The sequence below is a fragment of the Lepidochelys kempii genome, chromosome 22 (assembly GCF_965140265.1).
Source record: "Lepidochelys kempii isolate rLepKem1 chromosome 22, rLepKem1.hap2, whole genome shotgun sequence".
In the NCBI taxonomy this organism is placed as follows: domain Eukaryota; kingdom Metazoa; phylum Chordata; order Testudines; family Cheloniidae; genus Lepidochelys; species Lepidochelys kempii.
The window spans coordinates 9,909,927-9,937,051 of record NC_133277.1 but is presented as its reverse complement, the minus strand read 5'-3'; the positions used below and the strand labels follow the sequence as shown (position 1 = coordinate 9,937,051).

The window sequence follows — 27,125 nt, the reverse complement described above, 5'->3', positions numbered from 1 at the left end:
GGAGGCCAAAAGGGCTCTTTAGGGAACCAGATGATATTTAATATTCCTTCTCTCCTGGACTTGAATTTATTAAAGATTCTGGGTGTAAACTGGAAGGAAACTGAGGTAGGGTGCCAGAAAGGACACATCAGGCCACAAGGGAGTACCCTAGGGTGGCACTGACTACAGGGCAGCTCTGCCCTTTCTATCTTGCCTTGATTTACATACATGTGGGAATGGGAACTTTGAAACAGGTGTTCTAAAAACTGCCCTCCCACTTTACATAGTAGACTTAGGTTACAGTTCAATACTCTAACTTGTTTTTGCATGTTGTTATTCATTTTCCTTTTAAACATCATACCATGGCTTGAAGATCTCCTGCGATACAGATACCAGGGATCCTGCAGAATTAGTCTGAAATCTGAATTGCTTGGGTTCTGTGGGCTTAAAGATCTTGATTTTACCCAAATGTAGTTCAAAAGATACCATAAGTTATTACTGTCTGACACCCGTTTTGGCCTTGGTGCAGTAATTTGGTGGTTCTGGTCTAGTTCTTACTGTATAGGTGTTAATATAGAGCTCCACCGTATTTGGTACTGACAAGGACCCTTGTCTGTCTCAATAGGAAGGGCAGTGACTGAGTGGGACGTGGAGAGATGAACTCCCTTGCAGGTTACTCCTCTAGGGAATGGATGGGTAGATGATGCGTGCAGCGGAAGCTTGCCCAACCGCTGCCAGTGTTCCTGCTTACTCCAAATAAGGATTACAGTCAGGGCCATCAGTCTGGGCCTGTTCATGAGCACTTTTATAATCAATCCTGGCTCTTCCCAGTAGGTGGCGGCATTGCTGCATCGTATTCACAGTGCTTTAGGTATGGAACAATAACAGTTTCTGTTGGGAGCCTGTTTCTGGGCATTTATATTCAGCAGGTGCACACAGACAAAAACCCTTTATTCCAGGCTGGGATTGACATACAGCTCTTGGTCTTGCAACGACTAACATTGCAAAATATATAAAATTGGATTTTTGTTTAGTTTTCTTCCCTTTCTGAGTTCTGGGAAGTAGAACATTATACGTGCTTTGATTTTCAGCTGCTGCTTTGTACTCTCTTGGCAATTAAGTTAATTTGTCAGGTGCTTATTCTGTTGCACATAACTGGTGACTTTTGATATGGGGAGAAGCGACGGGGATGACTTTAGACACACCCCAGTCATAGGCATGTCAGAAGGTAACTACTGCTTCTCTACATTAACTGCTTTTCCTGTTGTTCTATTGTACAGTAGATTGAATTCAATTTGAATCCTTGAAACAAAATACCACTTGAATCAGCACAGTTACCGATTCTCTCAGATCAATACTAATTATTAACTTTCTGGGAGGGAAAACAACCCTACTGACCTGATAATTGCTCCTTTTTAAGGCAGTTAACATTTTCTTTTCCAATGACCCATTTAAAGTACTTGAATGAAAAGGTTTTGCTTGGGCAATGATCAGCGTTGTTTCAGTGCCCACACAGCTATTTACATCTGGAATAGCGAACTTCAGCCCAGGTTCAAATAGGGTTAATGGCCTGACTTCCAGTAGTCTCCCAAAGCACAGTGATTCATAGCAAAGCGTCAAGCTTTCTTCTTACCTCACCATAACGTTCTTGGGTTTCGCCTGCGTGGTGTCAGTGCAGGGTCTCACTGACTACATAAGCTGCAATTGCTAGGCACGGCCTGCTGAGCTGCTGACTGAATGATTCGGCCTTCATTTTAGCTCTCGAATTCTTACCTTAAATCACATCTGTAACAATTGCACATCAAACTTATTAATATGGGCAGCCTGCTCAAATGGGGATGAACTGTATGAGGCCCTTAGGACTCGCTTAGGGAATGTATTTAAAGGTGAGCTGCCAGGGAATTTTTTTTTTTTAATGGCTTCTGCCCTTTTTCCCATTTCTGATTTAATAAGGCATGGGAAAATGTGGCGGGGGGAGTTGAGAAGTTTCTCCTTGCTTTCTAACTGAGAAACAGCAAGCCTGGTCTACCCTGGTAGTGCAGGTGTATCTCCTGGATGTCAGAGAGCATGTCTGTGAGTTCTCCCTCTTTCATATGTGGAATGGGGGTAGCTGAATCTTTAACAAATGTCTAAAATGTTAATAACTAGAGTTAGAGAGCTGATGATAAAAATCCCTCCCCTTAAATAGCTCAGGTTTCACTCTCTAACTCTTGCAATGCTAGAGACAAGGTAGGTGAGGTAATATATATTATTGCATTTTTTAATTGGTAATATCTTTTCTTCCAGTCCTGGCATTTTGCTAGTTCTCAAGACAACACTGTTCTAAGGCAGACAAAACCTGAAATTCATATATAAAAAAGCAAGGAGAAACCCTCTCCGTTTTCCCCTTCCGAAAAAGACAGGCCTTATGGCTGTATCATAAATAAAGCCAAAGTGCCCCATGGCCCTTTTTAAAAATCCTTTGTAGATCCCTTTTTAAACATAGGTCGAGACAAAATGAGTGTCTAACAATTTTTGTTGTTAGGATCCCCCCCCATCCCACCCCACACACACTCTTATGAACCATGTTTAAAAATCATGTTCCGTCTAGATGCTTTTTAGCTTTATTTCTGTCCCTCCCTTATCTCCTCCCTGGGCTTACCTTCATGCAAGCGTTTTTCACTAAAGCAACCTGTAGTTCAGACCACTGGATTGGTGTAGGGATAGATCTCAAACCCTTTGCATTTCACACTACACACATACATAGCAAATACCATCTTCCTTTCCGTAGAATTCAGAGAACTCAGGTGATACCTAAAGCCAGGTATATATGGGTAAAGGACTTTAAACTTTCTGCAGTGAATGTGTTTCTGATCTCCCAGAATAGCAAAGGGCAGAATGTAAACTACTATAAAATGCCAGATTATATGGTGAAGGCATGACGTCGGAGAGTAAGTGATGCGTAAGAGCTCCCTGCACCAAAACCTTTTCCAGGCCAGAGGTTTTTTTCCAATCTATTCCCCTTGTGAATGCTTTACTACTGTGCAAACATGCCTAGCCTCCACCTGTTGGTGTCCCTTGTGCCTCAGGCCAGGCCTCAGCTGCTGTCCATTGGTCAGATCACTGATGATAACTCAGTCCAGGAAACTCCCTGAATATTTTCCCAGTACACAGGTGTTTCCTGAGTGAGCATCATCCTTTGTATTTCTTGATAGGAAGTAAAAGCAGTTAAGTGTTGTTTATGACTTTTCCATGCACAACCCATTCAGCAGCTCCTGAAAATTCTGCCCAGACCTCTAGTGTAAAAACCAAAAAGTGGACCTGCAAAGTTAATTGAATTCATAAGTTAAAGTCTGTTTCAAGGACATGGGACAGCTTGTTGCAAAAGTCTAATGTCTCATGGAATGTACTGTTTTGCCCCTCAACTTGGCTTGCTGTGGACAGCCAGCAGCATTGGCAAGAGCCAGATCTAATGTGAGTAAGAACTATGCAAGCTTTCATATACAGCTGTGCCTGTGCGTTTCGCTGTAGCCGAAACCCTCCAGTTCAGTACTTTAGCTTTCCTGGTCCTCTGATCTTGTGTCCCCACAATGCTCTGCTAAAATAGCTTTATCTGAGCAGGCTTTCATATCTTTTCCAGCATTTGAGTCCTGTTGTTCCAATTTAGCATCCTGTCCCTAGCAGCAGCTGCCATTTGGGTGGTAGCTTTGAAATGAGATTGTAGTTACACATTCTCATAGTGCTCATCACAGTCATGTCTGAGCATGACACAGACATGACTGTGTTTGTCCTCACAATCCCCTTGTGAAGTAGGAGAAACTTCTCTTTCCATTTTATAGATGGGAAACCTAAGCGCAGAGCAACTAAGTGATTTGCACAAAGTCACACAAGAAGTTTATGGCAAAACCGGGTATTAAATCTAGTTGTTCTGAGTTCTAGTTGAGTGCCTTAACCACAAGGCAATTTTCTTCCTCCTTTTGTGTGTGGCCAAACTCCCACTCCCACTCCCAGTCAAACCTGAATCTCATCAGTCAACATAATCCAAGGTCACTGAGCTTGCAAAACCTTTGTCATTGTTTGTTTAAACTACTGTCTTGATCCACAACAGCGTGTACCAGGCTGAGAGGGATGAAAAAGCCTTCTGTTTGTAACAGAATCTTGTATTATCAACTCAACTGACCATTGTCCAGGCTAAAGCTGTAATTACTCTAAGTGCCTAAATCCCTTTTGAAAATATGTAGGCTCCTAAATCAGCTAGGTGTGATGCTGGGTGCAGCAGTGCCTTGATACCTTTAAAAATCTGGGCCTTAGTCTCCTAAGTGTCTGTCACTTTTTAAAACAGGACTTAGGCTTGGAAGTCACTATAGGGCTTGTCTACACTTACCGGGGATCAACGCACGGCGATCGATGTCAAACGCAGCTTGCTCTCCCGTTGACTCCTGTAGTCCACCTGAACAAGAAGTGCAAGGGGAGTTGACGGGAGAGCGTCTGCAGTCGACATCACGTAGTGTGGACCCCGCGGTAAGTAAATCTAAGTATGTCGACTTCAGCTCCGTTATTCACGTAGCTGAAGTTGCGTAACTTAGATCCATCTCCCCCCATAGTGTAGACAAGGCCAAGAGTTATTGAAAATGTTATGCCTGGTTTATTGTTCATCAAAGTTACTTCTCTCTCTCTCTCTCTCTCTCTCTCTTAACTGTGTTGAATTATAAAGAGAAATAAATGTGCACCATAGATGCTGAAAGCTTTTCAGCACAATTCTGGATGGGGGAAAACGGGGCTTAAAGTAAATAGTTCAGCATCTTTCTCAAAGCCCTGATGTGGGAGAGAAAGTTACTACAGAGAATTCTTTCCTGGGTATCTGGCTGGTGAATCTTGCCCACGTGCTCAGGGTTCAGCTGATCGCCATATTTGGGTCCGGGAAGGAATTTTCCTCCAGGGCAGATTGGAAGAGGCCCTGGGGGTTTTTCGCCTTCCTCTGCAGCATGGGGCATGGGTCACTTGCTGGAGGATTCTCTGCACCTTGAAGTCTTTAAACCATGATTTGAGGACTTCAATAGCTCAGACATAGGTGAGAAGTTTATCGCAGGAGTGGGTGGGTGAGATTCTGTGGCCTGCATTGTGCAGGAGGTCAGACTAGATGATCATAATGGTCTCTTCTGACCTTAATGTCTATGAAAGGGTTAAATGTTGTATTGAGGAAGATTTAATTCTCCAGAGTCTGTTTCTGTCATGCCCTTTGAGTACAACCTGTGGGGTTGCTGAATTAGCAGGACACCTCGCTATAATTCAGGAGGTGGCCCCCAGAATGAAAGAGGTTTTCTAGTGGTTCTAATTTTTCAACTCTGTATCCAGGTTTGGGGAGTTCTGCCTGGTGCACTTGTTACTGAAGAGGAATCCAGTCATGTTCTCCCAACACTTCATCGAGTGCATTTTCCACTTCAACAGCTATGAGAAACACGAGAAGTACAACAAATTCCCCCAGAGTGAGCGGTCAGTGAATATTTGGCCACCTCTCTTTTAATGTTAATGGGAGTTGCATGTGAATATCAGTGTGGTGCTGGGCATGCAGTCTTTGGGCCTGGAGCAAAGCTTTCTTGGTCACTTTTTATAGTGCGCAGCAATGAAAGATAAAATCCTAAGAATAATTCATATTAAGGTAACAACGCTCTGCCTTCCCCCGGCACCTTCCATGAGAGACTTCTGAATAGTATGTGTGGGTATGTGTTATGGAGTAGGTTTCTAGACCTTTAAGGTGGCATTCAAATGTTTCTTGCTAGATTTAGTCTAGTTACTTCTGTAATTCCATGTACATGTGTTAGCCCGAGGTAAAATGTCTTTATCTATACAGGGAGAAGAATCTCTTTTCTCTGAAGGGGAAAGATAACAAAGGAAAAAGAATGCAGATCTACAGGTTCCTGCTAGAGCATTTTACAGATGAGCAAAGGTTCAACATCACTTCTAAAATCAGCCTGAACATCCTGGGTAGGGACATCATTTTTGGCACAGAATGAGTACTGTAAAAATAAATCCTATGATGAGCCAGTTGCATCGGTTTAGCCTCTGGGTGCAGCACAGGGACCGTTCTGCCCTGGCTTATGTTTAGCAGCATGGTTCTGGGAATAAAAATCTTCCTCCTCCTGATCTCTTACAGCATGCTTTGTGGATGGCATCCTCCCACTGGACATGGAAGCCAATGAGTTGCTCTCAGATACATTTGAAGTCCTTAGCTGCAAAGAGATCAAACTGTCTGCTATGAGATCTAAACCAGATGAAGATATCCAGCCAGTTGAGGATGAAATGGCCATGGCCAATGCTGTCATGCAGGCAGCACAAAAGAAACTCATCTCACAAGTGAGTACCACTTGGCATGCAGTGGGAAGAGTGGGCACAGCACTGAATGAAATCTAAACCTGCAGGTAGGGACAATCTTGAGTAAAGTCATTGATCTATAGTAGGGACTGCCACCCATCTCCCCAGATTATATGCCCATACATTCCTTGTGATCTGGGGACAGCTAGTGAATCTGTGCAAGCAGCATGTGTTGCAAAATGAAAATGTCCTATAAAGGAGTGATGATTTCTGGAGGTTACCTACACTTGAACAGACAATTTGAATTAGAATGTGCTAGCAGTTTGGCGACTAACATGTGTAAAATGATTTCTCCCTAGTTCAAGAGCCCAATTCAGACTTGGTGTAAACAGACAGGACTCCACTAAAATCAGTGGAATTACACTGTGGCTCAGTTTGGCTCTAAGAGACACTGACGGGTGAAGCGTTGGAAGTTAATGATAGGTTTTGATGCAGCTGTCAGCAGCTTGCCATTAGAATGACTGACGTGGACCATCGTAAAAGGCAGATCATGGATTGGGATAAAGTGAAACCATCACTACACGTGTGTTTATATTAAGCTGTTACTCATTTATTGTTCAGGGGCCATTTATCTACATAAGAATGAAATGAACCATCCCTTGTTCTGTCATGTTAAGTGTTTGTGTGTTATTTAAACTACAGGTTCAGAAGAAGATCTTCATAGAAAACATCATCCCAATAATCACTTCTTTGAAGTCTTTGTTGGAACAGACTAGGATTCCAGCTCTGAGAGACCTCATGAACTATCTCCGGGTAAGGAAAGACTTGTGATTTTCTCTCAGGTTGCGAATTTGGAAGTGTGGCCAGAAGTAGAACCCAAGGTAGAGCCCTGCGTAGGCTGTTTTTTAATCCCGCTCCTGTCCTGCCCCACAGTATCCACTCCCACCCGCTCCTGCATTGTTTCTTGCATTTTTATTCTGTTCCCCCGGCAAAAACCTTAGATCTTACAAATGCCACAAGAGAGACAGATTGCCATGTGCTACTAAAAAAATAAACAAAAAATTGTCAGTTTCTAAAATATTTTTATACACACACATGCACACGGAATTCAGATACAATTTTTACCACTAAAAAAATAAAACAAATCTTGCTTAAACCATGTGTAAAATACTTTAACTCCTGTTATAATAGACATCGAGTCTCTCTTTTTATCCCTTGCTTAAATTTAAGTATTAAAACCTTTATTTTTAAAAAAACCAAACTTACTTCACAGTGCTGAAATTCTGTTTATGACAAACTGGTGATTGATTTAGTGCAAGTTACCACCCACCCAATCCTGCCCACAACAGAGTATATTTTTCCTGTTCCCGCTGTTATTTCCAGTCCCACTGCATGGCTTTAACACCATATGAGGAGGTTTTGAAACCCAGTAAAACGTATTGTACAGCTTTGTAGGGTAAACCATTCCTTTCCGATAGCCAGGTTGCTCTGGTGGTGATGGGAGTACAGAAGAGGGCTGCGTACATTAAGTAAAAGGCTTCCCTCTGTGGAGTGGGCAGAAACCTTCAATGTTCATAACAATGAGTAGCATTATAAAGTCATGAATCAGCGGTAGACCTCCTTGATAGACTCTCTCTCTTTCATTTAAACAGAAACAGTTCTGCTGTCCCAACTAGCGTTTTCTTTTGGACTTTCAGAGCTATGATGTGAACATGGGCAGTAAGTGCTGGTCAGCTGAGATTTTAAGATGGGGAAGTAAAATAAATTGACTGTTGTGTCTTCCAGGAAGTGATGCAAGATTATCGAAATGAAATCAAAGACTTCTTTGCGGTAGACAAGCAGCTGGCAGCTGAGCTGGAGTATGACATGAAGAAATATGAAGAGCAACTGGCCAGGGAGAGAGAGATGGGAGAAGGTCAGACAGAGGTCATCAATGTCATGAACACAATACAGGTATTGGCTTCCACCAGAGTAAGGTGTATGCTGCAATAGCACCCAGTGGTCATACAGCTTGTAGCTATAGATCATGCTACAGAACCAGTGGATACCACCTGCCTGGTTTTCCTCTATCTTTCTTACCACAATAGTTCCTGCTGACCAGGGCTTTATTTTTTTAGAGGCATTGATAACAGTTTTAAAAACCCCATCCAGACAAAAACCCGTACCTCTCACACATCCATAAATTCAAACAGATCTTCCAATCTAATATACTATGTGCATTGCTCTGTACTTCCACAGTCAAAATATCACTCGTCAGTTTCAACTTCACTTTCTAGGCAATTTCAGTTCCTGGTTCTCTTTGTACTAGAACAATCCTGCAATGTTTGTTTGCAAGATATTCTCAGAAACCTTTGTCTACACAGCCTGAAAAGTTAGGGAGAACAAAACCCAAAACTGCAGGTCTAACTTGAGAGGATCCATTTGAACTTGCTGGCTGTGTCCAGTCCTTTGCTAACTGGCAAAGTTCTTTCTCTCAATGGGTGTTGAGGAACTGGCAGCTGTATTTCTCACAGCTCCTTCTGTGATAGGGACCTCTCTCCCTGCATTACACCTTGTGAAGGAAACTGTGTCACTACTGAAGTAACTCACCCTTGACTAGAAATAGCTAAATTATACGTCTCGTCAGATTTTGTAGGACAAGACTTTCAAAAGTGATGAGTGATCCTTAGCGCCTCAATTTTTGACTACATAACATGACATTTTAAAGGCACTTGACTTTCAACTCCTGCCATTGAAATTGAGACCTCTTCTAAGATGTGTCAGGTTGAGCATCCAGATTCACAAGTGATTTTTTGAAAATCTTGGCCTGTAGATACTGCTCCTTGGCACGTCTTAACCAGACACATCGTATACATAACATGATATGGTATGTGTGTGTGACAGTCATGTAAATTACATGCATTAAACAATGGAATTATGGCAAACCCATTTCCCCTTCTCTTCCCTAGCAGTCCCCAAGTTCAGACACAGCGGTACCTCCTAGCTGCCACAACAACAAAGCCCAGTCACCTGTTGCTGAGAGACGGTCTTCGTCGTCTGGATCTCCTGCTTCCCCTTCTCCATTTGGGTTTACTACACCCAGAGCTGGCATTTTGAAACAGCAGCCATTTAGACCCAGGTATGGATTGCAAATTTACAGTAGGTTAGAATGATGCTGTGCAGACGGGCATTAGGTAGTGTGTCAAGGCTCCAGAGCCATTGCATTGCCTGTCATCTTCTCTTTGCTCAGCTCAACAATGTGAATACCAGCAGTAGTTAGACCCTGCTGTTTCACCATAGCCTTATCTTTTGTGTTCTCTGTGAGTGTGTGTATGTGAGAGAGAGAGAGGTTGCTGGGGATTTGAAAGTGAGTTGGGAGTGAGCAAGATCTTCCCTACATCTTCTCTTCTGGAGTGACTTGTAGAAGGAAACTCCTTAGAGCATTTGTGGCTTCTTTTGCCCAATAGGCAGATGTCCCTGAGCACGCTTGCCATCCTGAACTCTGCCAAGAAAGCCATGGAAGCCAGTAACAAGCAGCGCAGCAAAAGTGTAGGAGGAAGGCGGCCTTCTTCTCCAGCAAGCACAAGCGACAGCAAGCAAGGTAAGCAGCCAGCAGCAGGCTTTTGCCCATTATAGAGCACGTTTAATGTGGAAGCCACTTGGTCGTTTAGACCTCTGAGCAGGTGGTGTGGTTGTAGAACTGTCTTGGGGAGCAGCTTTCTGTCCTTAACTTTTTTTTTTTTCTTGTTACTTTTAGTATCTTTGTGTAGCCTAAACCAACAGTCTACTGGAGCGAACGTTTCCCTGGTGGGCCGAGCAATCAGTACTCCTGACCGTAAGTAACCCAACTGCATATGTTCCACGCTGCCCAAGAACTCCCTTGTTTGTACAGATGCACCAACGTAGCCCCCACTGTAGTGCAGCGGTAGTCAACCTTTCATTACTGGAGAGCCACTTATCTCTGGATTATTATATAGCTATATTGCCGTGGTGGCCAAATGAAAGTCTTCGAGAGCCAAAGCATGACGTCCTAGTGTGGAGTCAGAGTATAATAGGGTCTGTGCTCCTGGCTGATGAATGGAGGGAATGGTGGCTCCTTTTTTCTCCCAACTTCTGGGCTGCTGAGGAGGGGAGTTTGCCCTAGTTTTTCCTGGCTCATCATCTGATTGGAGTGTTCCCTAGACTGACCTACATCTCCCAGGCTGCCTGTGCTGTGCTGTTGCTCAGTGCTGCTTCCTGTGATCATCTGAAGCATGAACCGAGTACCACCACACTAGAAAGGATACCTGTTTGGCATTTGCCTTCGGTTCGATGAAGAGTCCAGTTCAGGGCCCAGCCGAGACCTATTCTATCACCGAAGGTGCTGACGAGCTGCAATAGCAGAAAGATCTTTGTACAATTGGCTTGGATCTGATAAAGTGGTATTAATAACCTATGAAGTGTTCTCAGAGAGTGAGCTCTTCTCTAAATAAGAGCTGAAGTGAGTGTTGGGGAAGCAGTAATCGTTTTGTTCTCAGCTGTGGAAACAAGCTATGTAAACTGCAGCAGTAATGAATTGGGAGAACTCTGATACACGGGTCACTCATAAGTATCTCTCTGCCCATTATGTCTGTGGCAGCTAAATTACAGCCTCACAAAACCTGACCTTGAAAAATTTCCATTTATGGGAGCCATCTCTGATCTAGTTCCTGTGGGTTACACAATATCCCTTTTGTGATAATAAAAGACGGTTGATTATTCATTTCTTAGGACTTTAGAGTATCCGAATGACATATGGCAATACAAACGCTCCCCGGGTTACGCAAGACCCAACTTACACAAATTCGCACTTACGGAAAAAGTTCCATAAGCCAGAAATAGGATTTTCGAATTGTGGAAATTTTTGCATAACGTACGGGTATACGTTTCTGACTTACGCAAAATTCGAGTTACACAAGGCTTTCTGGAACGGAATGATTGCATAAATCAGGGGGGCGTCTGTAATCCAGATCCCTCTGATCATCTAAATGAGGCAAGCATGTGCAGAGATAGTGGGAAATGTGGCAGTCCACTTCCTGTTATCCTTTTGGAGGAGACCGCTGGGGTAGTTCCTGGGTGGGCAGTACAGTGCCAGAGCCCCACTTTTGTACAGTTCATATGTACTGGAGCATGGATGCAGAAGGGACTATGAAATGTTACTGTGCTGAGCTGCCTTATCAATCCATTTAGTCTGCTCTCCTTTTCCTTTCCCACTTCTGAATTTCTTTAGGGCACATACTATACCAGTCGCTCTGCGTGTGGGATCAACTTCCTCACCCTCCCCCACAAAAATAAAGGAAACTCCATCTTAACTGTAGCAATGAGAGGTCGGCTGTCATTAAACAGTTTTGGCTTGATATTTGAAGTTAGGTGTGAACAATTGCCTGTACCTCAGTTGTGTAGAAATACCTCGTGTGCACACAAAGTGGGTATTCACATATCTGCATGGCCATTTAGGCAGCAGACTGGCTGCTTACATGTGCAAATATCTGATCTCCATGTGCAAAGAGAAGCCAAGCACAGACAACTGGTTACATTTAATGGACAATCTGACCCTTACCCATTGTGTATTCTCCACTCTTGTATGCTTGTTCCGTCTGTCTAGTTATCTACATCACACCAGTCCACTGGGCTACCTGACCACTTAATGCTTTTTGCAGATAAGATGTTGTCTACTGGGATGCTATACAGAGCCAAAATCTTTCCTTCATCGACTGCATGTCTGTCTCGGGGGCTTGTGCTGCTGTTCCACTTAAGAGCCGTATGCTGTAAAATGGGGAGAATGTTAATCCCCAGTGGCACCAGGCCTAAAATCCTTCTTTGTTTCCTGGCAGCCTGTGTTCTCAGCAGTGACAAGCTGTACAGTGCATTATCGCTGCTTCAGTTAATCTGTACTGAGGTGTCTGCACGATGGCACCAGGCCTTGTTGGTTGTTAGAGGATCAGAGGAGAACATATTTCTTTCTCTGGTCTGTCATTTGTAAAACTCTGCAGATGCAGTTCTTTATAAATCACTTCTGACTTCACATGTTGAGAGGCTGGCTAGCAGATCAGTCTCTGCCACCCTTGGGTCTTTTTCTCATCTATTGCTTGCTCTCGACAGTGAAAATGGGTAAGAGGGCCTGGGAGAGAATAGACTACTTCACTATGGAATGTAAATGCAAACACTGGTGGTAACACTACATAATCTATGGAGGGCTTCAATAAAAACAGGGGGTGTGGAAAGAGTAGTTGTTAATTCTGTTTGCCATTTCGCTCTCTCCCTCTTACGCTAAAAAGCTGTAGCATCCAGTAAAATGAGGCAGGTGTAGTCGTTTGCCATATGTGAAAACCACATTACCTTAAGGTAAGGCTTTCACTGCATAAAGTCAGGAAATTCAGAGGCCAGTTTCATGAGTCAAAAACCAATCCAGGCAAGACAGATAAAGCTGGACAGCAATGGCATGCCTTGGTGATTCCCTGATTATGGCCAAAGGCAGCTGGATTGTGGAGTCCTAAGGGTACCAGACAGCAAGTCAGTACCCTGAGAATGAGCCTGAGAGGCCAGAGACAGTGTCTGTATGCTCGATGCAGTAGGATTAGGAAGTATACAGGATCCTGTCTTTGGATTCAAACACAGCAGTCTGGTGAGTGTCCCGCAGGGGGAGCTCGATCAGGTGTGAATGAGATGGTGTGGACAAGCAGTTGTAGATTTAAGGAAAAGAGAACTCTCTGGTAGCCCCCAAAGCATGTAGGTTCCTTCAAGTCTAATAGTGAAAAACAGATTATCATGAACACGTGTATTTATGTTACCTTGAAGACTGAGGCACAGGCTTGCGCTCTATGCTTCCAAAACAAGAGGGCAGCTGGTGCTTTTAGAATGGCCTTGAATGACCAGTTCTTTGGCTTCCGGCTATATAGACTTCTAAGGATTAGTGTAGAGATCTACTGTAGGAAATGGAGGTATTTTGCTAATGCTGCTAGCTTCCTCTAGTAACCACTATTCACACCGACTTGAACTTCAGGTTTTTTTTCCTAAATATTAAAGAACAAGTTGTACGGGGTAGTTAGGCTTTTAGCTAAACATCTACAGAGTTTTATTAATTCACTTGGCAATATGTGCCTCTATCTTCCTCCTGAAGCACATGCAAACCTAAAAATACTAACACAGGCTATGACTTTACTACCCGGAAGGGATAGGGATTTGTCTTGTTTAGGGTCATTGATGCAGTTCCTACTCCTAGACACACAGTGTGAAGGAAATTTTTGCAGAAGTTCTATCAGTATTTGGTATAAACTTGACTGTGGGCAGTGAGGATGATCAATCTCATTGCATTGCCTTTATTCTATGCAAAAGATGAGCTGATACCTGGTTCAGTGGGCCAAAAAGAAGCATGCATGCTTGTTTGAGTTGGGTATGAAGGGATTGTCTTGCCCTATGGCTGCATTACAAGCTGACTGCTGATCTGTGTGTTTTTTTCAGAGACCGTTGATAACTTGACCTTTGGGGCTGGGGTCAGTTTCATCAGCCTGACGCGCACACCTGCTTCAGCTCAAGGCAAGTTATTTTCATGCTCCTAACTTTTAAAAGAAAACCAAACCAAAAAAAAAAAAAGAGAGAGGATAAAATGTGCATGTTTAACTTGTAAATGTCGCTTGCAGAAAAAAAAGGATCCCAAGATCAACAAAAAGATGTTCTCTGTCTGACATCACCTGATAAGCCGTAAGTTCAACCCAGGTCTTGGCGACCAGTGGCTATAGTTAATACCAGTGTCTTTTTTTTAAAAATAAACCAACAGTCATTGTTTCCTTTCTGTAGAGGGCCCCTGCCTCGTCAGTGGAAAGTAGAATCTCCGTCCAGGAGAAAAAGCAGCTCAACTGCAAGTCTAAGGAGATCCCTTCGGAAAGCTCCCCTGAAACCAGCCAACTGATCCTTCCCCATCCACGCAGTGTGTAGTTCCGAAACGCTCTTGTATAGAACCTTCATCACGTTGACCATGAACTACTCCTCTTCCCTTTACAGTTATAATTATGGATCATTGTGTGTACAAGTGTCCCTCCTTATCCCCCTCTATTTTATTTGTTTATATTCACACACGCATACAAAAGTTTGCTTTGATTTATAAACTGGCGCAGTTAATGACATGCTTTGCTGTAGGACAACTGGGAGTGCCAGGAAGCTGCAGTATCTAGTGATGGCTGACTATTCACTGCACAGGACTTATGACTTGTCCATTTTGAAACGTAAATCTGTCTTGGCCATAAGCTCTCGCCCATTGTAAGTGCAGCCATTAGGAATGCTGGCTTGGTTGAACCTGGTATGTTTATCACAGCTTGTTACCTTACATGACTGGAATGGCTATTGGCTTAAATCATTCCCTTGGTGTCATGCTGTCCCCTGTTCATAATATTACTAGTTTCTATATTTTCTACAAATCTAGAATAGCTTGACACTGTCATACCTGCAAATCTGATATAAATGCAAGTGATTAAGGATTTATGTGTAGTGAAAGGTCCATTCTATGTATATATAGCCTTCCTTTTCTTTCCTAAATGGAATATTTCCACTCTTGGACAAAGTTCTTATTTCCAGCTGTTACAATTTTACGAAAAATAAATGTTTAGAGAACAAATTCCACCCACCTCTCCGCTTTTCTTGCTTTGATAAAACCAAATTATTTTCTTCTGTTAATCTCTAGCCTTACTGCATTCACCTTATTTCTTGCCCACTGCTTTTGTCTCTCCCATGCCTACCTTGAAGCTCTACTGGTCTGACAGTCACCCCAACAGCCGTTGTGCTCATCCATATAAATACCTGAATTCCTGTGGGATCCCCACCCATTAGAGCAGCTGCTTGCTCCCAATCCTTATGATCACCCATTCTCGGGGCTGGTGTATATGACAGCCAAATAAAGCCTCTACCGCCAGCCGGCTGGCGTGACTTACACAAACATTCAATGCAGCTGTTGGAACAGCAGATTTTGAACATGATCTTGATTCATTTCACCGAAAGCAGGTTCTGAGTATTTTACTGAGGATGGTAAGTAGTGTTGAATTTTAATGCTCAGTACAAAAACCCTATTTTGCTCGATGCAAAACACAAGTGTGAATGCTGGAACTGCATTTAAGGTTGAAAGCCCAGCCTTCTTGTTGCCCAGGCATATGTGATTGAGATCTTCCAATGCTCAGCTTCAAAACTACTGCACTACCCTTGCATTACATAACTTGTTCTGTAGATCTCAAACTCTAAAACTTACATGACAATGCATTTCACTACAACCCTCTGTAAGCATTTATTTCTGTGCTAATAAGGCAAGGGCTGCTCCAGCACAAAAGGAAATAGAAAGACTGAAAAGGGAGAGGGGCAAAATTCAACTTCCATTTTTAACCTTACTAATACAGTGTTCAGAGTAACAGCCGTGTTAGTCTGTATTCGCAAAAAGAAAAGGAGTACTTGTGGCACCTTAGAGACTAACCAATTTATTTGAGCATAAGCTTTCGTGAGCTACAGCTCACTTTGTCGGATGCATACTGTAGAAACTGCAGAAGACATTATATACACAGAGACCATGAAACAATACCTCCTCCCACCCCACCCTCCTGCTGGTAATAGCTTATCTAAAGTGATCACTCTCCTTACAATGTGCATGATAATCAAGGTGGGCCATTTCCAGCACAAATCCAGGTTTTCTCACCCCACCCCCATACACACACAAACTCACTCTCCTGCTGGTAACAGCCCATCCAAAGCGACCACTCTCCCCACAATGACAGGTTTCAGAGTAACAGCCGTGTTAGTCTGTATTCGCAAAAAGAAAAGGAGGACTTGTGGCACCTTAGAGACTAACCAATTTATTAGAGCATAAGCTTTCGTGAGCTACAGCTCACTTCTTCAGATGCATATCGTGGAAGCAGTTTCCACGATATGCATCTGAAGAAGTGAGCTGTAGCTCACGAAAGCTTATGCTCTAATAAATTGGTTAGTCTCTCCCACGATATGCATCTGAAGAAGTGAGCTGTAGCTCACGAAAGCTTATGCTCTAATAAATTGGTTAGTCTCTAAGGTGCCACAAGTCCTCCTTTTCTTTTCTCCCCACAATGTGCAGGATAATCAAGGTGGGCCATTTCCAGCACAAATGGCCCACCTTGATTATCGTGCACATTGTGGGGAGAGTGGTCGCTTTGGATGGGCTGTTACCAGCAGGAGAGTGAGTTTGGGGGGGGGGGGGGGGGCGGAGGGTGAGAAAACCTGGATTTGTGCTGGAAATGGCCCAACTTGATTATCATACACATTGTAAGGAGAGTGATCACTTTAGATAAGCTATTACCAGCAGGAGAGTGAGTTTGTGTGTGTGTGTTTTGGGGGGGTGTGAGAGAAAACCTGGATTTGTGTTGGAAATGGTCCACCTTGATTTTCATACACATTGTAAGGATAATGGTCACTTTGGATAAGCTATTACCAGCAGGAGAGTGAGTTTGTGTGTGTGGTTTTTGGAAAAAAGGGGGGGGGGTGAGAAAACCTGGATTTGTGCTGGAAATGGGCCCAACTTGATTATCATACACATTGTAAGGAGAGTGATCACTATAGATAAGCTATTACCAGCAGGAGAGTGGGGTGGGAGGAGGTATTGTTTCATGGTCTCTGTGTATATAATGTCTTCTGCAGTTTCCACAGTATGCATCCGATGAAGTGAGCTGTAGCTCATGAAAGCTTATGCTCAAATAAATTGGTTAGTCTCTAAGGTGCCACAAGTCCTCCTTTTCTTTTTACTAATACCGTAGTCACTCCTAGGATTCTTCTTAAAGAACTTCAAGTGGGGTCAAATCTTAATCTCAGAATTAATGTAGCAAGATGTACAGGGTTAGTTCAAGTGGTTTTGAATGGAGGAATGGCTAACTATGACCACCTCCTTTTTCATTCCATCTTACTTACATCCCTCCACCCCAATTAACTAGGCATATTAAACAGAAAGACATCAGTGAATTGGTCATTATACTAAGTCTAGTTCAAATATAAAGCTATTGAGAGGTTTTCTTGAATTGTCTTGTCCATGAACAGAAACAGGTATAGCCCATCAGGCAAGGATCCATCTCTTCTCGAGAAGAAATGGGGGTTGAAGAACTGCCCACAATAAACCAATTTGATGTAAGTATTTACATGTGTTTTGTAACACCAGTTTAGTTCTTTGTAAGTCACCAACTGAAGTAAACAAACAATCTGTCAGAAAACTGAAGAAATCTTTCACCCATTACATTGAATTCAAAGCAAACACAGATTAGGAATAAATATGAATTTAAAAAAAAACAACACAAGGATGCTTTAATACCTTGATATGTATGTAAAACATTCTTGGCAAAGTTAAATGTAATACATTAGTACAAACCTATAGATTAAACTATTTACAGCAAGTTCTGTAAATCAAATCTGACGAGTTAAGTCTTGGGGGTGGGGGAAAGGGGGCCCTTCATCCCGGTAGAGATGCCACTGTCACATTTTTAGATCTGAAAAATAAATCTCTATTCTTCACCATGCAAAAATATGCAAGCTGAGAAATCCTGACTTCAGCAGAAGGTCAAGTGTCAGACAGTGCTCCCCACAGTGCCAGAAGCTAGCTTGACTCTGTAAGCTTTTTCCTTTCTCCCCATCTTAATGTTCTATAAGCAGCATAGAAAAGGAGTAGTGGATAAAACTGGAGGGTAAAGGAGCGTCTTAAAGTATGCTATTGTCATGCTGACTACAGGACAACATGCAACCAGTGTACAGGAATACCTAGTTGTGGGTGAAGAGCACATCTTAAAGGTAACCATAAGTCAATTGCAAGGTGTCAGTACCCTCTGGATAGCACACCCCATCTTTACCTCCATCTATGATAGCAAAAGGAGAAAGTGGACTATGTTTAAATAAAGGAAGCAATGGCATGTCCAACAAGGCCCCAAAATCACTTAATAGGTGGTGAAAAGTCCAAGGCAGATTAATACAGAACATGGAAAAAAATAACACTGACAGTCCAAATTGTCAAGTATTCAAAATACTGTATGCATCAAAAGTTAAGACAACTCAATTTGTTTGAAATACAAGAACACTAAATTATGCTACATTAAAAACCATTCTTCAACCACAGCACAGAACTGCTCTACTGTTGCATTTAAGTATTTCATATTTAACATTTGCCCAATGCCGCAAGTGTACATTTCTGAAGAACAGGGAACCCTAAATGATCCCTTAAAGCCAAGAAAGTGGTAGCATCTACCAGCTGAAGAAAGGTAGCAGCTTGAAAGCACTTTTGTGTCCAGCTCGTTGCTTTCACAGAGCTGGTTTCCCCGCTTCCGATGCAATCTCAAAATTCTGAAGAGACGGTGTAGCTGCCACAGAGTTAGAATGAATTTAGAGAACTAGCAGAGAGATTTATCATCTTCAGCAACCATTAGTCACTCTGTCACCTGGTCAGAACTTAGTTCAAAAACCGTCACAGGATATTTCTTGCAAATAAGCATTGGTCTTTTGCAAGAAAATAGTCGTTTGAAATATAAAATTGAATAGCTCCTGCCTTGAACTTACAAAAAGGATCCCTGAGTGACTATGTTCCATGTCCTATTAGACCTCTCTTGGGAAGGAAAATGTTGAAGCTAGCTTGGGAGAAAGAGGCTGCTTCTCTGTCCGCAGTTCATAAAGTTGTTTGTGCTGCACTCTGCAATAATACTGATATGCTCTGACAGTGCTATGCTGTAGCAGCATTTGAGCTCCTGGCTGCAGTTTAAAAAGGACTTGTTTTTTAAAAAAATAGCTACGTTAAAATAACACTGTTGGCATAACATATTTACACTTTAAATAGAAATGTTACCTTCGCTGAAGTAATCAAAATACATCTTTGCAAAAATTTAGAATGCAGAATTCTACAAAATCAATGGGGTCTGTAGAAAAGCTTGAATTCATCTCAGTACCATTGTGGCAGTCAGCCCCCGAGAGTGGTTTTGGCTTTAAATTTCATAAAAGGGATATCTTAATGCTAAGGGTCTCGGCCTCCGGTTTTAGAATCTTAAAAATAACTCCAGAACAGGTAAGCCTGCTTTGTGCAAATTAGAGTTGAAAGCTGCCTGCATACAGTGAGTATTTTATGTAAAACTGAACAAAAGCAATCCTTTTGGAGTGAAGCTGTACATGTGGAGAAAAGAAAATTCACCACTGCTGGCAGAAGGGCTGCGACATTTAAACCACTTAGTTGCTTGTACTATATCTCCACCCACCACTGTGGGTTTGACTCAGATTTTGGCTCTGCACCTGCAGAACCAAATCCTGATGGGGGTTCCTAAAGTCCACAGAAATGAAACATTTGAGGCCAATGCGACATGCTCAACAGGGGCCAGCTAGTGAGATCAGTAGCCTGCATGGCTCATGCTCAGGTGGGGCTCTGCAGGATTGACATGATAGCAGTTCTGGCAGCTCAGCCTAGCAGGCCATTAAAAATAAAATGATACAAAGAAGGGCACGAAACCCTCACTTGCAAAGTTGGCAAGAGCCCAGTACAGTTACAACTATAAAGGTTGCTAGCCAGGCTCAGGCATTGTGAAGCTAAGCAGAAGGTTCTCCCCTTTTGTGGATATATCTTATTTAGAATCTATTGCCACATCAGCACCATTTCTCTATCAGGTCAAGATGCCCATTTACCTAAAGCTTCTCCCCTGTTTGGCTTGGACATTCTGGCTGTGTATCTGCACCACAGGGAGAAGGCAGTTCCATGAGCATCTGCAGCTCAGAAGGCTATGGCTGTGGAGGGGAATGCTCAGTCTTGGAAAGGGTAACAGCTCTTCCTTAGTATGAGGAGAGATGTAAGTGGTCCAGGTGATATCTCTGGGGGAGGAAAAACACTGGTTTGGAGTGAGCGTTGTTAACTTTGGCAAAAGAAAGTCAAGTTTGTGTGTTTCTAAACTCTTCCGAGTGCACTTTGTTCATCTTTTTGCTCTTGCTTTGAGTTCCTGGAGGAGGTATTTCCATACTTGGTCTGGCTGCTTTGCAATATCCTTTTGGCATTTCAGATAACAAATGACGATTTGTGTCTGAAGTCACCCTGCAATGAAAGAGTGATGTGTGTCGCCACGTTCCCCGATGGTGTCCAGGCACGTCGTCCTGCCCACTCTCCCCAACCCAAATATACCCTTGCAAAACAGGTGCTATTTGTGTAATCTTTTTTTTCCCCACAGTCCTGCCTGGGCCCCACTATCTCATTCCATCCCCTAGAAGCTGGTAAGGACAAGCGTCCACCAGTAATACCTAGCTCTTAACATCTCATAGATGATCCCCATACAACGGAATGAAGAAGATTTCCCCCACTGCTTCTTCACAGTCTCTCTGCGGATAAGTTTAGGAGACGCCTCTCCCTGATGGGTGAGCAGTTCAAATCCTGAGATGTAAATACGCTAGTCTTGTACATCATCAGTATAGACTGTCTACTTAATCCAGGAAAGCCAATCCCAAAGGAGCAGCCAATCAGCTGCTTAAGGTAGAGCAGAGCTTTATTTGATACACTGGGGGTCAGTGCCCAAAGACAGGCAGTTGCCTAGTAAGGGTGTCCTCTTGGACAGACTTGACTAATAGAATATAAGTGATTAATAAAGCCATAACCCATTCTCAGGAGGGGGCCTAACTCTCTAGAGAGTGTAAAAGAACAAAGCCTTTCTCAAGGACCTGACTCAGCTGTTGTCCTTCCTCTTAGTCCTAGGTCCTCACTTCGTGAGTTGTGTCCAACCCATGCTTGAAGAAATTCTGCTCTGGAGAGTCATTATGGGCCCCAGGTAGTGTGTGATTCCTGAGCTTGGCGGCCCTGCACCAGCCCCTTCAGAGACCTAAAAGGAAAGATGTAATGTGCTAATTGTTTCCCTTCCCTTAGCTTACCTCGTCCTCTGTCTGGATGTAGTTAACACCATCTGGTTTTGCTGGAGTCTTGTAGCTACGAAATAAGGGGAAACACATCGGATTCCTGTGATAATGGGACTTCAGGTGGCAAAGCAGAACTGTTCATTATTATTTTATGTTTATTTTATTTTATTATATTAATTATGTATTAATATTTGGGGAGGAGGACAACTAAAGGTATTTTTTGTCAAAATGAGAGCTGAACTGGGAGCAGCTAGCTCTGCTTAAAGCCAGGCCTGGACCTTTCCCCCACTCAAAGCAGCTGGGCTTTCCCCATCAACTACTAACCCGTACAGGAGCCCTTCTTCCGGGAGGGGAAGGTCCCAAATGTATCCACCCACGCTACGCTTCTGACCACAGTAACTGTGAAAAGAGTTAAATAGTTTTCCAGCCTCCCTCCCTCCTTCTGGTCACTGTAACATCATTTCCTTTTATAATTATTATGCAGTTAATTTTAAACCCTTCATTGCCTGCTGGCAGGTTTACTGATAATCCTTTATGATTGCACAGGGTTATAAGAAAGCTCCACTTGTTTTGTCCAGCAGAGGAATCTAAACATTCATATTTAAAGTCCTGCTTCCCCAGCATGCATCCACTTAGAATCATATTTAAATGAAGGGATTGGGGCCTCCAGCAGACGGGGAGGAGGGTCTTGCTGAAATGTGGCACTGAACTAGGCCAATCCAGCTTCCATCCGAGGTTACACAATCCCCAAAAGAAGCTCAATATTTAACTAAAATGTCATTCTGTTTCTGATCATGGAAGCTATTTATAGTTTGACCCTTTGGCTCCCATAATGCTGCAGTCTTAAATGTGCCGCACTATTCAGGAACACAAGCCCTCATTGATGGGATCAATTCAGAAATGGCAGTTTTAATCCAAAGTGTAAGTGCTGGGATGTACCCATTAAGACGTGCTTTCCAGCCTGGGACTGTTCTCCCTCACACATTTTCTGAATATGTCCTGATGCTTGTACTGATTACACAATGAGCTGTGCTCAGTAAATCCCTGACTTCTAAATGCCAGCAGCATATGACCACAGGAAGCATCTGCTAAGCTACTACATAAATACAACTGTGGGATGGTTGGGAATTAGCAGGGCTAAGCCCCTGTCTCTGTGCAAAGCACCAGAATGTTAGAGCAAGGCTTCTTCCTCTAGCCGTTCTTGTCACAGGAGACCCCTGTGTTGCAAATATGAGTGGAGACTTGCCACGGTTAGCCCGTGAGCACACCAACTTCTTTGTGCCAATTGGCGTTCAAAATGCCCCTGTGGAGCTGGGTGGAATTGGGCAGGTCTAGAGAGTTAATTGGGGAAATAGGAAGTAGTATTTAAAAGTCAGGCAAGTGACCCACGCTCTAGCCAGCAGGTGCCAAGCCCTGTTATGAGAGCTGCATGCCAGGAAAGGCAGAGGACTGTGGGAAAGAAGGTTGCAAACCTAGCCTTACCTTTTCCCAGTCTGTTTGGTGTTCACAAAGTAACCCCTTCTGTAGGCACAACAGATACCAAGCGTTATCAGCACCAGAACCACCACGACCACTAGGACTCCACCAACAATCCCACCAATATTAAGATCATCTGGAGAGGAGAGCAGGCATCAGTCACTGATCCCCACAGATATCCCAGCCTTCCACCTACACACAGACTAGCTGGCATGAAACCTTCACCCCTGAGATTCCACCCACCCAGTAGCATGATCCCTAGGTATGTACCTACTCGAGCAACTCACCCTGCAGCTGCACTTCTATTTTTAGCACGCTAGCTCAGCCAGAGCTAATATGGGTATGTCTCCTCAAGCTGGAAATGACACCTTCCAGCTCCCACATCAACATATCCAAAGACTCTTCATCTCAGCTTCACACCACCTTGGCCCCTCTTCTGCCCTGCCCTGTCCATCTCATCACTGTTCTCTTCCCTCTTCTTTCCATTTAGCTTGTCCTGTCCTAACTAAACCCACCCCCCTCAATAAAACCATGGCACTAACATGCCTTTTGCTGCCATCACTCTACTTGTTATCTCTCTTCCCCCAGCACCGTGTCTGATGTGTCTATTTACACAGCATGCTCTTCAGAGCAGGGACTGCCTGCCATTCTGGGTCTGGGCAGTGCCTAGCACCAGGTGGCCCTTAGGCACTACTGTAGGAAAATTAATTATAATTAATATAATCAAATATATAAATCAGCTAAGTAACCTCAGGAATCATGAAGCTAATTGACCCAAACAGTTCTACCCTGTTTTCATTTAGCTATTCTTTTTTCCTTGCCCACATTTTGTTATTGTGTTTTTCTATGTTGTAATTTAGACTTTCACATGCCAGGAGCCAAGGCTCTGACTCATCCGCCTGTACAGCACCGTGCTACATCTCCAGAAATTATCAGGGATTTTGGAAGAGCCAAGAACATACTTGACGCTGTATGAGACACCAAGAAAAAACAGCCCCCAACACTGCAGACCTTCTGATATATAAACCACCACTTTCAAGAGGTAGGCAGAGCCACTCACAGATTTCCATCTCCTGCTCCTCACACTTGGCGGAGCCAGCGTCGTTTGTTGCTATGCAGTAGTAACGGCCAGTGTCACCCTTGTGCACGGCAGCGAAGACCTGTTTCGGAGGAAGCATAACGTGTCAGACACAGGAGTCGGAATCACAACCTTTCCACAAACAGCAAACAAACAAGTTAGACGCTACATCCAGAGATCTAGGCCTTATGGACCTGCAGGAGGATGAAATAAATATACACAGGCATTTCTTTGTTTGCCTTTTGATCACACCAAAGACCTGCAGGGAGTCCCCACACCTGCAGCCTGGAGATATTCTCATTGCACAGACTCCAGAGAGGCCCAGAAATTAACTAGAGGTTCACTGCTTTTAGATCATAGCGCAGGAGCTCACTACAAAAGACTTCCCTCAGTAACACAGGCTGCAAACTGGACCCATGACATTTCCCCCAGGGAAATACAGCAATCAAGAGAGAGACCTTTCAGGGCCAGAAAGGTTGCTTCTCTTCCTTTTCTACAGCACTGAGTTTTTATGGTGATACGTTGATTAGAAACAGAGAGAGAGAAGTGTGCGGGGGAGCTATGCCATTCCTCCCCCCTCACAACAGCTTGCTCTGCCCACTCTCTTCCAAAGGCAAAGACTGCAACATGGGGGTCATCTCTTCTGGTCCCATGGAGTTCTTCTTCCCCCACATCCTCCTGTTGGACTCTGCAGGCCCTCAGGGGGCTAGAACCCCAACCTGTTCCAATTGTTCCCTCCTCTTCAGTCCACTCATAATCTGGGTGCAGGCAAAAAGCAACCCTAACAGAGCCCAGCAACAGCATTCTCAGTCATTTCCATAAAAGCATTACCAAAGTGCCCGTTCCAGGGTTCAAGACGAAGGAGGAATTACGGAATTTGGGGTTAGATTTGGAGTCGGTCGGTAAGGGTTCACTGTTGTGGTACCAGCTGTAGGTGGACTCTGGGTAGCCTTCGTTCTCGTGGCAGTGAAGGGTCGCTGTTTTGCCCACCGGAACAGCTTTAGGGACTCTGCACTTGGGAGTGACTGGCTTCACTGGGAGAAGAGACACAAAACATGTGAATCGCCTGGCCCAGCACCCTGCTGCACCCCAGCTATTCCAGTGCTATTCCCCTTGGAGCACAGAACAGCGATTCAGCTGGACCCTAGCCCAGCATAACCAGGGCTGCTTCCCCCTCCAGAGGTGATGGCCACCACCAAAATCAGATTGTCTTGGGAAACCAACAAGGCACGCTGTGGGGCCCCGAGCTGAAGCAATACCTTGCACTGTAAGCCGGATGTTTATCTCATCTACTATGTTCGCATCGTCGGGTGCTGCCACTTCACAGCGGTAGGTGGCAGTATCCATGCGGGTGGTGTTTTTGATCACCAGCGATGTCCGGCTAAGAATCTCTGCACGAGTTACGAAGTCTCCTGGAGAAGGGAGGAGAGAGAAGGAACTCATGAAGAACAGGCGAGACCATATTTCCAGCTGTGTCCTCCACCAATGCATGTTGAAGGCTACAGCTCTGTAGTTCTGAGGGAGGGGAAGAATCTGACTTGGAAAGTGTAACACCTGCTGCAAATCATAAAGCCCGAAAATGAATTTCCAAAATCCCAGAGCTGGCAGTGCTGGAGTGGGCAGCCTGCTCCACCTTAACCCCCTCCAAATAAGTGGGAAGTGGCACAGCAGTGACTACCCCGGAGAGCAGCTCTTATCTAGAAAGATGGTAGATCTTCAAAGTTTCCTATGGAACCGTCAGAGACTGCATGCAAGGACCATGGGTCCAGGCTTACGGGGCCTGCACCAATTGCATCTCTGCTTCACCCAATAAATGGTCCCACATAAAGGATGCAAAGTTCCCCTTCTGTTCTCACTACAGCTCTTTGTGACACCTCATTGCTGACCATTCAGTTGAGGTCTGACAGCAGGGAAAGAGGATCCAGGCCTCACTCAGTTCTGAACCTTGGCTGACCAACATAGGTTTCGAAAGTAATTAGTAGGAGAACCAAAATTCCTGAATTTCACAGACACATTTGTTCCCTGCCTTTATTGTTTCTGTGGTTATAAAGAGGAGAGGGGCAAAAGGGCAACAGATCTTCATACCTTGCATTTTATTGTCAAAAAACACATAGGAGGTGTCACCGTTTCTGATTTTCTTCCACTCAATCCTGGGATTGGATGTTGTGGTGGACTTAATGATGCAGGACAGCTCCACACCTAACAGCAGAAATAAAACAAATACAGATTAACAGGGAGCAGCCGTGTTTTCGCTCTGCTCCGAGCTGCCTCGCACACTGTTATCCTGGGAGATGTCGCCCATAAAGCAAAGGCCCCGTCTTTCATCTGCCTCACAAACATGAATGCCGCTGGGTTCCAGGAACCTTTGGGGAAGATGGACCTTGGCCAGCGAAAATAATAGCAATGCAGATAGTGACCTCTGAGAGAAAGGAATACAGTCGGCATGACGGTGTCTGATTTATAGCAAACAATCCCTCACGGTGCAGGCAGCCGACATCGGCTTCGTTGCTAACAAGCATGCAAGATGGAGCAAGAGTCATTATTGTCTCCCAGAGCAATGACTGAATTATAGCTGTCACTCTGGCATTTACGAGAGAATGCTTCAATCTCATCCACCATCTCCCACCTCAGTGAATTCAGTAGCCCAGTCCCCTCTGCAGGAGGCATTTTCATCTCCATCTTATAGAAGAGCAACCTGACGCTCAGAGAGGGGGCAACTCCGCAGTGTTACCCTGGGCGTCTGCACCAGGGCCAGAAAGAAGATTTACATCTCCCAAATCCCAGTCCTCTGCCTTACTCACAACACAACTCTCTCCTGCATGCTTAAGTCCAGTGCTTCGGTCCTGCCGGTGTGCTCCTAGACACTGTCCCAGCACTCTTTAGGTAACCAGAACAACCTCTTACAGCATTATCGGTACTTGTGTTCCGGCACATCTCAAATGCAGCACTCACCTGCTGGTTAGGCCCCACTTCAGTTAATAACTTAGGTCTGATCCACACCTAAAACTTAGGTCCATCTAGTTATGGTGCTCAGGAGTGCGAAAAATTCACACCCCTGAGAGACTTAATTAAGCCCATCTAAGCCCCAATACAGACACCGCTAGATTGCCAGAAGAATTCTTCCAACGACCTAGCTGCTGCCTGGCCAGGGGGTGGATTTACTACAGGGATGGAAAATCCCCTTCTGCGGCCGTAGCAAGTGTCAGCACTGTCACTGTAGCGCTTGTAGGGTAAACTTATCCTTGGGCACACGCTTAAGCGCCAATGAGTTCACTTAGCGAGACTTCAGTAAAACATTTTAAGCACGTGCTTAAGTGCCAATGGCACTTCAGCAGAGCCCTTCAGTTTAACTACTTTGCTAAACAGGGAGAGATATAAGAACACGCGTAAGCACTTTGCTGAAACTCAGGGCCTTAGTTCTGCCTTGCCCTACACAGCATAAAACCTGAGA

At 44.0% G+C, this 27,125-nt stretch overlaps 2 protein-coding genes across 5 annotated transcripts in view; one reads left to right on the top strand and one right to left on the bottom strand.

The window, feature by feature from the left end:
- NCAPD3 (non-SMC condensin II complex subunit D3) overlaps positions 1-14,878 on the top strand; it is a 47,738-nt gene extending 32,860 nt beyond the window's left edge. For 3 of the 4 annotated variants that reach the window (XM_073321168.1, XM_073321171.1, XM_073321170.1), the window contains 11 exons: positions 5,314-5,451; positions 5,810-5,943; positions 6,113-6,312; positions 6,973-7,083; positions 8,056-8,223; positions 9,219-9,388; positions 9,717-9,850; positions 10,007-10,084; positions 13,729-13,803; positions 13,908-13,968; positions 14,065-14,878. In XM_073321168.1, the coding sequence (XP_073177269.1) occupies positions 5,314-5,451; positions 5,810-5,943; positions 6,113-6,312; positions 6,973-7,083; positions 8,056-8,223; positions 9,219-9,388; positions 9,717-9,850; positions 10,007-10,084; positions 13,729-13,803; positions 13,908-13,968; positions 14,065-14,176 (1,381 nt within the window). In that variant the 3' untranslated portion in view covers positions 14,177-14,878. The remainder of the gene's footprint in view (positions 1-5,313; positions 5,452-5,809; positions 5,944-6,112; positions 6,313-6,972; positions 7,084-8,055; positions 8,224-9,218; positions 9,389-9,716; positions 9,851-10,006; positions 10,085-13,728; positions 13,804-13,907; positions 13,969-14,064) is intronic. The other variant, XM_073321169.1, reaches the window with a different exon arrangement.
- Positions 14,879-17,534: 2,656 nt separating this feature from the next.
- Positions 17,535-27,125, bottom strand: part of JAM3 (junctional adhesion molecule 3) — a 41,833-nt gene continuing 32,242 nt past the window's right edge. Inside the window, exons 3-9 of the mRNA XM_073320833.1 lie at positions 25,760-25,873; positions 24,934-25,086; positions 24,506-24,708; positions 23,657-23,756; positions 22,603-22,732; positions 21,136-21,190; positions 17,535-20,311 (exon numbers count right to left, since the gene is read on the bottom strand). Of these exons, the coding sequence (XP_073176934.1) occupies positions 20,276-20,311; positions 21,136-21,190; positions 22,603-22,732; positions 23,657-23,756; positions 24,506-24,708; positions 24,934-25,086; positions 25,760-25,873 (791 nt within the window). The 3' untranslated portion in view covers positions 17,535-20,275. The remainder of the gene's footprint in view (positions 20,312-21,135; positions 21,191-22,602; positions 22,733-23,656; positions 23,757-24,505; positions 24,709-24,933; positions 25,087-25,759; positions 25,874-27,125) is intronic.